We start from the raw sequence: 12,865 nt of genomic DNA, 5'->3' as shown, positions 1-12,865 counted from the left end.
ATTGGGCTAATCCCTGGTAATAAGCTCAAGTCAGTAAACAGGAATAAGAGTGTTGTTCTGTGAGCTAGCATGAGCATTGATAAGAAAGTCAGCCATCAAGAAGACCTACAAATGGGAACCTTTGTCTAAGCAAACAGTCCCTTGTTTGCTGAGTGGAAAACATAAGTGCAGGTAGTACTGTAAGAAGAGTTATTGACATTTCCCTTGGGACTGGAATGGACCAAGGGAAATCAATAAAGCCGGTATATGACATGCTCATGGACAAGAGTAAGAGGACATTCTGTTCCTATACATTTAACTCTTTGTTCCTGCTCATTTTCAGCCTTCAGTACCTCAAAGCCACTAACTTTGTAGTCTGCTGCTTATAACATCATTTCAGTTAGTTTCTTCAGCCTTAGATCTCCTCCTTTCAAAAGTCCTGCTAAGATTTCGATGGCTTCTTTCTCACTGTGTAGTCTATGTTACTTTTCCCATGTCTAAATGTTTGTATCGCTGAGGTACTGGAAAAGGATGCAGGAGATCTAGGCTTGATTCATAAATCTGCCAGAGATTTCACCTGTGACCTTTAGCAAATAATTTAATTTTTCCATGACTCAGTTTCCAGTCTTGAAGTTGGAGATGATACTATTTCCTCTCTCTTGCAGTTTGTTTAAATTATAAGTTCTTCAGGGCTGAGAGCTCCTGTTACTATATGCAGGCACAATGAAATACATATGGATTTTGTTTGAGATCTTTATGTGCTAATGTGATATTCATAATATTAATTGCATTAGTTGTAACCTACCTCCAGATAGACCCCCCTCTCACTTGGTTCACTAAGAGAAGTGGTTGTTAGTGGGACATTCTCCCTAAATATTCAAAATATCTGGAGTCCATTATTAACTATAACAATCACAGCAGGCTGTGCAAATGTCTACTGCAGAGTCTACACTGCACTGGCCTTCTGGAAGGGGCATGCTAATGAGCAAAGGAGAACATTCAAATAAAGCACAGATTTAAATATCTCATGCCTCATTGGCATATTCCCATGAGATCTCACTTCTGGAAGAGCCTTTTCCAGAAGCAAAATCTGCTGTGCAGATGAGGTTTGATCAGAAATAAACCCCACTTCTGAAAGAACTCTTATTCCTCAAACATTTGCAGAAGGGGGAGTTCCTTCTGAAAGAACCCTGTCTACCCGGCAGCTTTTGCTCCTGGAAAAGGCTCTTCCAGAAGTGAGTTCTAGGAGGAATATGCCAATGAGGCATGAGATATTTAAATCTGTGCCTTATTTGACAGTTCCCCTTCACTCATTAGCATGCCCCTTCCAGAAAGGCAGTTCAGTATAGATGTGGCCTAGGCAAATTAATACAATTAGTTGGGTCTGTTGCATATCAATGCTTTGCTGTTACTGGGTCTAACATTTCATAGTACAGTGGAGTCAAGAGGTAATCTAGAGCCACTGCCATGTTTTTAGACATGTCAAAGCCCCTTGAGAGGATGAATGGCTGTGTAGATTTTGATTTTCAAAGGACAGCTCAGTTTAGTAGGACCTAGAAGAGAGTAACTGGCTGCTCCCCAAGTCCCAGCTCCCATTGTTCATGGGCAAGGAAGGGTTTTGAAGAGCTAAATCTGCAAGAGGGACATTAAAGATACAGTGCCTGTGTTCATGGAGCTTCAGTGGTGTAGAACTCAACAGAGTTACTCCACACCTCCCTTACCAGAGGACATTTCTGTGACAATGGTTCTCCACTGGCTTACACTGTCCAAGTGTGTGCCAAATGCTTTCAGCTCAGAAATAGGTCTAAATGCACAGGGGTGAAAGACTTCACAAGTGCAATACTAATAAAAAGCCAGGTCCCATGACCACACCTGTACATATGTAAGTTGAAGTTATTCCTCGGGGAAGTGGCATTGTCCTCCTTGTCCCAAGGCCAGGCTTGAGTTCCTTGTGGCTGAATTACAGCTGCAGAAAGATGGGCAGTACTGAGGATAACTAGTTGTTTGGCTTTGAGCTCAGATTGGATCCAGGAGCTGGGAAGGTTGTATGTAAGTGCTCAATTATTCTTTTTTTCCATACAAGCTCAATTAGCTTAAGAGAAATGTATGTGATGTCACTAATGAGATAGTAAATGTTGGTACACCCACCAGTGGTGACAAGTTAAATATTAATACTCTTGTAAGCCCACACATTCCCTATAGTAATAACAATGTCTCACAGCAATGCACCGTTTCCACAATACATGGCATTACTGCTAAACAGTAGCAGTTGTTTAAAATTGTTCTCTTACAGATCCATGTTAAATGTCTCAGAGGGGTAGCTGTGTTAGTTTGTCACTTCACAAAAATAAGAAGTCCTGTAGCACCTTAAAGACTAAAAATTTATTTATTAGGTAATGGGCTTTCATGGGTAAAACCCACTTCTTCAGATAGGAGCAATTCTTATCTGCTCCAACCTGATGACGTGGATCTTACTCACAAAGTTCAATAACTAATGAATAAATTTGTTAGTCTTTTAGGTGCTACAGGACTGGTTGTTTCATGTTAAATGTGTTAAAGTCATTCATTGGCCTTTTCAGTTTGAGATTAAGGAGCATCCAGCACCCTTGGAATGCCCATAGAGATTCCATGAATGTCACCTGGAATGACCAGTAGTCTGTGATCTTCTGCTAACTGCTAGTGTAACCACTTGCAGGAAGTGCTGAGCCACTTACCCAATCAGGCCCTAAATTAATGTCTGAATGTTAATTTAATAGAAAAAATTAAAACATATTATGATAGTAAAGGACATTTTTCCATAGGAATGCTGATTAAAGCATTAGCTCAGAGTTGTCTCTACTCCACCAAGGCCAATCTAATTTCCTGTTGATAAGATAAGCCACCAGAGACATTTAGATATAAGTCTCTACCATGTAATTGACTCCTGTCTTCAGTTTTGCAGTTCAAAAGGGGCTTAAAGTTCAGTGCATTTGATGATGTAGAAAAATAATTTGAAATTTTGTTTCTACCCCAAATTCATGCATTCCCCCCAAAATGTAAATACAGTAGAAGGAAACAATTTATGTAATAAAATACACTGTATTATCTTCCAGTTCCACAGCTGTCAAAAAATCTTTAGTATTGCTTGATGTGCTTATCCTGTGCCATCTGGCTTTAGCAAACTGCAGTGGAAGGGAAATCCCTTTGTTTAGGTGTAATTGCCCACAGGAGGACTTGAACCTGGGAGCTCTGGAACAGTGTTCCTAAACGTTTTGGCCGTTTCTACACAGGCCACTTTCTTCAAATTTTTTTGGGAAGAAGGGGCCTCCGGAAGAAGGACTTCCTGCTGGAAGACCCCCCCGGGAGCCACACTTCTAAACAGTGTTTTGGAGTCTGGAAGAATGGTCTTCCGGACTCCAAATCATGTGGCTGTATGCTAATGAGGCATGGGGAATTTGCATCCATGCCTCATTAGCATATTTCAGGCCGTGTATTACCATGCCAGTGGCCTGTGTAAAAACAGCCTGCAAGACTGCAGAACACCAAACAATAATATTTTTATGCAAAACACCTATGAAAATGTTCTTCAAAAATGTTTTGTTAGACCAAAAAAGCCCCAAGCAGCAACATATACAGCAAAAGCAAAATGGAGTACATTAATCAGGTATCATAGCAACAAAGAAGTAACATAGTATCTGGTTTTAATAACAGAAAACATACACCATCGGTGTATGATACCCAAAAAGCATCAGACACTCGTGACACACCTGTGAGTTGTTCATGGACACCAGTGTTCCATGGAACATAGTTTAAGAAACACTGTTCTAGAGCATAGTGCATGAGCCTATACAGTTTAACTTAAATCCACATGGCTCTCAGCCTAGGCTGTAAAGGAGACTCATTCTTTCACTATGCACATGGTCTAGGTGCCACTACGTGGGAACATGAACCACATCCAGTAGATGTGTGTGTTACATGAGGACTGCAATGCCTTTCCATTTCTGTATGGCTAGGGACTGATGAATTGACTAAAAAAGTGGTGCTTGAAAGCTTATGTAACATTTTTTTCATTGGGCCAGACAAAAGATCCTGGCTCAACTTCTGCTAGCACAAATCTGAAATGACACAACTCTGGATTTACCCTGAGAGCTCCCATTGGATCTAGCTTAACACCCGGGAGTTGTATCAGTGCAAATTTTGCTTGATCATAATTGTTTTGTGATTAAAAAAACAATAGGAAATGTTGTATATTGCTACATAACAAAAAGCTAACTTGTTCATTTGTCGTGACATACAAACTGCAATAAATTGCACTGTACAATTTATAGCACGAATGAAAGGAGGGAAATATTAACCTGTAGTACTAATTAATCATTATCTACTTTTACAGTATTAGTTGTATACTTTAAAAACACATCTGCTTCCCAGACCACCGACTGTCTGCACCTGAGAGAGCCCTGCATTCGTGCTGCAAATGGATGTGAAAGTGTCTGGAAAGTCATTGAAGTTGCCTGTAACGTTTCAGGTAACAGATACTGTGTATATTGCAATGATTTTTGATTGATATAAATACAACAAAAGTCTTTGCCCATATTATATAAATTTATTTTGTATCTAATTCTGGTCTCACAGGAATGTAGAACTGGAGTGATTCTGTTGGTACAAGGAGCTTTCACAGTTGTAAAAAATCATGCCTGTGACAGCAGAATCAAAGATAATGACAAGCCTAGGGATTTCAGAATCAGATCTACAATTTTTAAGTCCTTAGTATGGATCAAATTCTGGCTTCAGTTTCACTTATGGAGACTCATTTTTAATGCACTGATTGCAGTTTCAGAGCTCAGAAAGTTAAATCAACAGGGAATTCTGCCAAGTTAACACCTGAGTGAAAACTAAGTAGCAATTCCAGAATTTACCCCTTAACGTTCTAAACTTGGGTATCATTTTCTAATAAAATAAAATCTTCTGTAATTCAGCAATCATGCAGTAGTACACTTCGGGCAATATAATTGTTACCTAGAATAATTTTGAATATTGGAATATGAAATAAATATATTCTGACATGCCTGAAAGAAATATGCAGAGGTGTCATATTAAGGCTGTTCAGTTAGCTTTCACCAACATGTCAAAATGAATCATTTCTAGGGAATGATAACACAATAAATTGCAGGTGCTGAATATGACTGATCTTCCTTCAATTGCTTGATGCATAACACAGATTTTCACCTACGTGAAAGCAGGAAACCAGTGTTACCATCTATATCTACTGCCTTAAGGCATAGACAATCATTTTATAAACAGTTTAATACTTATTACAGGTTGTTTATATACATGAAACATTCATATTAAACCCAGTCACAAGATTGTTTGAAAATATTTTCAATAAAGAATGATGTTTTAAATCAAAACTTTGGTGGAACATTTTACTTTGATTCAAAACATTTGATATTTTCAGTAAAAAACCAAACAATTGTTTTTTAAAATGTGGAGAAATATTTTGGTGAAAAATAGTTACCATTTTGACCAATTTTGGTCAGTACAGCCAGAGCTCCATGCAACTTTGTTCTAGATACAGCTTATATTAATAAAATATGTCTACTTTGTAACTGGGGGTGACTCAGGTAATACTCGTCTGAATACCACTGGTAATACATTTTGCCTGAAACTCAGCCTAATATCTGTTGTACAGCAAACCTGAAACTTTTTAATGACCCAGATCAAAAAGTTCTCAAGCTGCCTATTACCTTCCTGAACCCAACACATAAAATTTCTTCGGAGTCAGTCAACAATATATTTCTTTGTAAATCTATCTTAAAACCTTACTTCCTCTGTAGGACTATTCAGTGTTAGCTCTTCAAGCATAGCGGTTAAGGAGAAAGAGATTAAATGATGGGGCAATGTACTATCAAGGCTGTATTGTCATGAGTTTGGAGTGACTTTGAGTGCTGATAAATAGTAAAGCTATGAGCGAGTGCAAACACTTAGCCCTACCAATGACATAACACATGAGGCATTAGGGAATTTCTTGGTGAACTAGATTCAGGTTCATATTTTGTCCTTCCTTTTCTAATAAAACTCCCATTGACAATGGTGGAATTCTGACTGTGGCCAGGGGACCTATTATCACCTAGAAAGTATCAGCTTCCACTATTTTTCAGAAGTCTTCCAGTCTGCACAAATTTTGTTTTTGTGTGTGGTGTGTCTGTGCATGTGTATGTGTGTAAAAAGCTAAATCATGAGTAGGTTCCAGAGATGTACTGATGTTTACATTTTAAATCAGAAATTATTTTTCTAAGTGACCTTGAGCTATATATAATAGTTGGACTGTGTTATCTTCAGCTGATCAGTGATAGAAGGAACAAGAATTAAATAATAACATCAGTATATTCTGACACTCATCACACAGCTGAATCAACAACCTGTATAAACACAATAACATTGAGAGTAGAAACTTGCTTGCTTAGTACATGATCTAGCATGTTAGTCAAACCTGTCTTAATCTGTTCGTGCCACATGAGTTTTAACTTCATTAGAACCAGAATTTTGCCCCAATATTTGGTAGCTCTATCTACTTTTGCTCTCATCCTCGTGGTAGCTGAGTGCCTTATGGAATTATTAAAAATGTGCCAAGTGCTCTCCTTTAACTCTCTCCTGGCCATCCAAGAGCCCAGATTTGTAGTTACTTTAGTTTCATGGTCATTATTCTTAGAAAGCTATAACATGGATTTCACATTTACTGCTAGGTGTGGCAATGCCATGCCAACATACCTAGTACTTCTGGTAGGAAATTTTATAGTTGAGAGCTAGCTAGTCAGCAGGCTGGGTTTTCTGCATCTGTAAATCCCACCTTTTTCACTCACTCTTCAGTTGTTTCTGACAAGCACAATTGGCTGTGCAGACACCAGCTTGTGAGATAGATCTCTGAGGGTATGTCCACACAGCAGCCTTGATTTAAAATAACACAGCTGTACACAAAAATGCATTTGAAAATAGCACTTAACTCTTTCAAAATACAGCATCTGCATACAAAAGCTACTTCTACACTAGCCCCTTCCTTTTGGAAAGGGCATGGCAATGAGGGAGTTCAGAAGATGCTAATGAGGTGCTGCCATGAATATGCAGTGCCTCATTAGCAGAATGGCAGCTGTGCGTGATCTGAAAGTGTCGTTTGTGGAAAGCACACTGCCAGTGTAAACAGGGGCCTTTCGAAAGGACTTCCCGGACTTTGAAAGCCCCTTCTTCTTAAAACCAAATAGGAAAAAGGGACTTTCGAAGTCCGGGGGTTCCGTTTGAAAGTTCCATGTCTACATGGGTGGTGTGCATTCTGAAAGCAGTACTTTCGAATCATGCGCGGCTGCCATTTTGTAATGAGGCACTGCCATCAATATTAGCATCTTCCAGACTCTCTCGTTACCATGCCCCTTCCGAAAGGAAGAGGCTAGTATAGATGTAGCTATAAAGCCTATTTCAAAATAGAGCTGTTGGACACACTATGGCATATTTAGAAGTAGACTCTATTCCCTGTCTTAACAGAACCTGTTTCAAAATAGCTATTCAAAATAGGCACTATTTTGTGCTCAATTAAGTCTGCCAATGTTGAAATAAGTCAACTACTATTTCCAAATTATTTCAAAATAGCAGTTGCATTGTGTAGACTCAAAGGTAGTTATTTTGAAATAACAGCACCAACCCTGATAATGTGCTTTTTGTAAATGCAACTATATAGTTAGGTGCATCTTTATCTGGCCATAAGTCTCCTATGTCTGAGGGAGATTTACCTTAAGGAAAGGTATGGGTCAGGGCCTGCTTCTGGCTGGAGTCCATCACAAGCTGGATATTTTTAACCAGAGACTTTTAATTTGACTGGAGTCTGAACAGCAGAAATACTGAGGTAAAGCGTTGTACCCTCTCATTCCAGGGCTGCTGTCCCTAATGCTAAATTTAACCTACATAGTTGCCCTACAGTGCCTGTCCTCTATTCCTAGTGTGACCTCAAATTGCCTCTGCTTTGTCCCACTGTGCCCTCTGTCACTGTTGGTTTTCCTGTTGTTGGAATACAGACCAGAAAGTTTTGCTGGCTTAGTATCACTGTAGTGAATCTGACCCAGTAAGTGTACTACATTTGGAAGCCAAAAATATGGTAGAGTATGCTCAATTTCTGTCAGTAGTAGCTGTTACAAACAGATTGTATGCTCTCAAAATGAGACTTTATAACAGGCATTTTGGCATCAAAAATAAGCATCAAGGTGAATGGAAGCAGAATTGTGCCCATACCTTCATCATGTCATCCCCAGGATGACATTAGCATTGTGAATTGATATATTTAGAAACAAACCCCTCTTTTCCCTTATTGGACTGCAGTTGGCTTGTCCTATGTAGCCTGGTTGCATAAGTATTAACATAGTTATATTCTTGATGACAAACCTAGGTAACAGCTGCAAGGCAAAAGATTCAGTTGGCTGTAATACAACCATCCAATTCCTAGCTGACCAGTACCCACAATTTAAGGATTGTATCTGCATGAAAGAGGAATTGTGTAGTGTCAAAATGTTGCTTGGGAAACAGTGTACCACTAAAAAAGGTAAACTGATGAGATAATAGTACAATATAATGGAAAGGGAATTTTAGCTATGTCTGAAGATAGAATGTAATCCCTCATCAGAAAGAAGTCTGTTATCATTTCCAGTTCTTATATGTGAATCTGAAATCTAAAAATCTCCCAACAGAATTTTTAATGTTATTTTGCCTTTTCTAAAATACAGTAGAACCTCACAGTTACTAACACCAGCGTTATGAACTGACTACTCAACCGCCCTCCTCTTTTGGAACAGGAAGTACACAATCAAGCATCAGCAGAACAGTGTTGTGTTGCATGTAAATGATTAGAAAAGGGTAAAGCAGCATTCTTCTTCTGCATAGTAGAGTTTCAAAGCTGTATAAAGTCATTGTTCAGTTGTTAACTTTTGAAAGAACTGCTATTATGAATTTTTTTTCAGAGTTACCAATGTTGCAGAATTAGGAACAACACCTGAGATGTTTATAAACTCTGAGATTCTACCGTATTCACATTCCCAAGTATATATGAAAACTAGGTTCAGTTGCTATTTTAAAAACAACGCCAGAAAAACCATATGAATAAGATATGGAGACAGTGGCCGCATCAGCACAGAACAGTGCTGCTGGCAGCATGATGCAAAGGATGGCTCTTGAAAATGCAAATGGACGTTCATTTGCAGATTCATATGGCTAATTTACATAGTCATGCCAGATCGCCCTACCAGCAGAGGCTGCTATCAGCAGAAAACAAGCTGTGTAGATGTGGTTCTGCTGGCTAAAACCCCATTTGTCAGCAGCTCCTTATGCCTGATATTTTACAGGCATAAGCGGCTGTTGACACAGGGAGGTGTCTCCAGCAGAACCATGTCTACATGGCTTGTTTTCTGCCCACAGCAGCCTCTGCTGGCAGGGTAATCTCATATGACTACACAAATTAGTCACACTAATATGCACATGAGCGTCCATTTGCATTTTCAAGACTCCTCCTTTGCCTCATGCTGCCAGGAGCACAGCCCATGTAGATGCAGCCGGAGAGAATACTCTTGAATAAAGTCTATAGGCTCTGACACATGTCATGTCAAATCAAATCAGATAATAAAGTAAATTTTAAGGGCCTGATCTTGCATTCCTTACTCAGGGTAACAGTATTGGAAATCTAAGGCCTGATAAAAACAATGAGAAGTCTTGTGGCACCTTAAAGTCTAACAGATTTGTTGCAGCATAAGCTTTCATGGGCAAAGACCCATTTCATCAGATGCCACTATATGCATCTGATGAAATGGGTCTATGGCCACAAAAGCTCATTCTCCAATAAATCTGTTAGTCTATAAGGTGTCACAGGACTTCTCATTGTTTTTGTGGATACAGACTAACACAGATACCCTGATACTTAAGACCTGTTCCTGACTCCTTTGAAACTGATAATTGTTTTGCCTCACTCAAATAGGAGGATGATTGTACCTTCTTGAATAATTATTTGGTGCCAGACTGCTCCCTACTGCAATTTATATGAAATCACTGGAGTTGTGTCTGGGCTGAATTTTGTCCATAGACCATAATTCCATCATGACACAGAATCACAGAATACTAGAACTGAAAGGGAGCTGCACAGGTCAACAGGTGCAGTCCCTCTGCAGTAATTTCAGTGAGAGCACAGTTTATATTATGCAAACTTTTGGGAATGTACTAAACATGAAGACGACTTAATAATCTGCAAGAAATTTAAATGAGTATGTAATTTGCATGCTATTGACCAACTGCCATAGGGATCATCCAAATTACTTAAGCCATAATCAGTGTTGTATAATTCCATTTGTTGTACTGATTCTGAGGAGAATTAACTTTGTCAATAAACTTCTTTAGATATAGCTATAAAAGAATTTGTAGGTTTTAACCTAACATGGTTTTTCTAACATAAGTCTTTGTCAAAATCTGTCTGTACAGGGCAATTGGAGCCTTCTTTAAGCCTGGATAGTCAATTAAACTTCACGTCACACTCAAAACCCAAAGGCCTGCAACACACCAGGAAATCTGAAAATGATTGTGGTATTGCAAAGCAAAGGTGCCGAGAAGACCACAACTGCTTTATGATGTATAAGAACTTCCAAAGACTATGCCGAACAGAGGCAGCAAAATGCAGTCTCCCAGAGGCTAGGCAACACTGTTTGTCAGCATGGCAGGAAATGAAAAAAACAGTGCTAGGGAACTGCAGGTGTTCAGAACCAATTCAAAAAAAATGTGCTAAAATATGGAAAAGTATCTTTAATAATACCTGTTTACAATATGCACAGGATACTCAAGCTTCTGCCACTAGCGAAGAAGACTATGACGATGAGAAAAATCAGGACATTCATCCAGGTGAGTACTACTTGGAAATACGTTTAAAAGTTAAAATATGTTTTATTATCATACAAAAGATGTGTAAAACTGTGTCTTTCTATACTAACTTTAATCCAGTATTATCACGTCTGTGTGACTGTTGGTATATTTTATTACTTATTTACAGCTGAATGTTGGGAACATGATGAGATGCATGTGAATAATTTAAATGTTAAGTGGCAAGTGAAATCAGTTTGAATAATATGTAGTCCTGAAGAAATGGGCCTGTCCAATGAAAGCTCATCACCTAATAAATTATTTTGTCCGTCTTTAAGGTGCTACAGGACTGCTTCTCTGTTTTGTGAAGATACAGACTAACACAGCCACCTCTCTGTTTGTATGGCACCTACTACACGATAATTCTGGTCCCGAATGGTGCCTTTCAGAGCCACTGCTACTACTAGAACTAACTGAATAATCTTTTTTGGTTTTTCATTGGATGGCTGAAATAAAATATGAGAAAAATTTCAGTTCAGATGAAACTAATGAATGAGACTAGGAATGAGAAACCTAAAATAATTGTTTCAGAAACACTTCTTCATGCTTCCACAACATTGCTCCCCTGGCTGAGTGAAATTGACATTCTAGCAAGAGCTGCAGTAAAACTGACAAGAAAATGACTTTTACTCAGCTGCTTCTGGGTTACGAGAGTCTGTGGCTCCAAAGTAGCTCCCTGTGTGAGGACTGTTCTGGGAATCAGGGTCAGTGGTGGTTTAAAATAAAGGCAAAAGGAACAGTTGCCCCAGCCTTCCAGGGGCGAAGGGCCCCAAGGTTCCACAACTCCATTTTGCTTAAACAATTTGCTTTACTGGAACAAAAGAAATGTGAAATGTGTCATTTCAATCATATTTTACCATTAAGTGTAATTTTATTATGCATCATGAGTAATAACAAGCGTGAATGGATTTTAAAACATAAATAATGATGATACATTAATATTTGAATATAGTGGGGAGGGCCTCTTGTGACTTGTCCTAGGGCCCTACCTGTTCTTAATCCACCCCTGATCAGGATTCCCAGGACTTGCAGCTATACAGCTGAGTTCCTGGAAGCTCTGGCACTGGGGGAGCTGTCGTAGAGACAGGCACCTTTTATCACCAGGGTCCTCAGCCCTGGGGCTGTCCATCTAGAAGAGCTACTCTGAATCCATTAGCTCCAAGACAGTCATGGCTGTGTGGGCTGGCAGGCTTCCTTTTGTGGAGCTGTGCATCTTGGTGCACTGTGTTACAGTGAAAATTTCTTCACATTTTAGTGAAATAATTCTGTCTAGAGAATCAACTTTTCCTGATGAACCTGTAACTACCATCTCTACTGCTGCTACTAAATAATAATAACAATTAATAATAATGTATGTAGTTTTGCATTGAAATACATGCATTATTAAGTCAGTACTTTAAAAATGTGTGTATATATTCATAAATTGAGGTTATCATGGTTATCTTTACTCCAAAGAGGCTTGATTATGAGAGATGCTGAGCATCCAACAGTTCTCATTGAGATACCAAACTTTTTAGCTATATATTCAAGAAGTGTGATGTTGATAGTATCAATAAAGAAAGATCCTCTGCACATTCGCTTTAATATCTCTAAATAACTATCATAAAGTTTTTACAGTTTGTAAGCAAATTGACAAGCCTGTTTGACACAACTAATTCATTTTTTCTCTTTAACTTTATCTGAAGGTTATGCTAGCAATGCTGCCAATGAAGTTTTGCATTAAAGCTCACAACCAAGTTGAAGTGTAATATATCAATGCTATATATAGATAGATATAGATATAGATATATATTTTCTGTATGTTTTTTTTCTTCTAGATAATATTAACATGGAAACTAAATTACAATGGAACTTATCTGCTCTTTCCAAACGCGGTAAATTTGAATTTATTTTAAACCTAATTATTGTTTTTCTTTCAGTCAGTGATAGTGGGTAATATAGCTGCATATAGATTAAATAATATTTAATAAATTTA

At 38.5% G+C, this 12,865-nt stretch overlaps 1 protein-coding gene across 1 annotated transcript in view; it reads left to right on the top strand.

Moving 5' to 3' along the window:
• GFRAL (GDNF family receptor alpha like) overlaps positions 1-12,865 on the top strand; it is a 32,942-nt gene that overhangs the window by 834 nt on the left and 19,243 nt on the right. The window contains exons 2-5 of the mRNA XM_074988886.1: positions 4,349-4,483; positions 8,387-8,539; positions 10,459-10,872; positions 12,708-12,764. Coding sequence (XP_074844987.1) covers positions 4,349-4,483; positions 8,387-8,539; positions 10,459-10,872; positions 12,708-12,764 — 759 coding nt within the window. The remainder of the gene's footprint in view (positions 1-4,348; positions 4,484-8,386; positions 8,540-10,458; positions 10,873-12,707; positions 12,765-12,865) is intronic.

The sequence above is a fragment of the Carettochelys insculpta genome, chromosome 3 (genome assembly GCF_033958435.1).
Source record: "Carettochelys insculpta isolate YL-2023 chromosome 3, ASM3395843v1, whole genome shotgun sequence".
Taxonomy (NCBI): Eukaryota; Metazoa; Chordata; order Testudines; family Carettochelyidae; genus Carettochelys; species Carettochelys insculpta.
The sequence above is the reverse complement of the archived record's forward strand: the minus strand, read 5'-3'. Positions and strand labels throughout refer to the sequence as shown.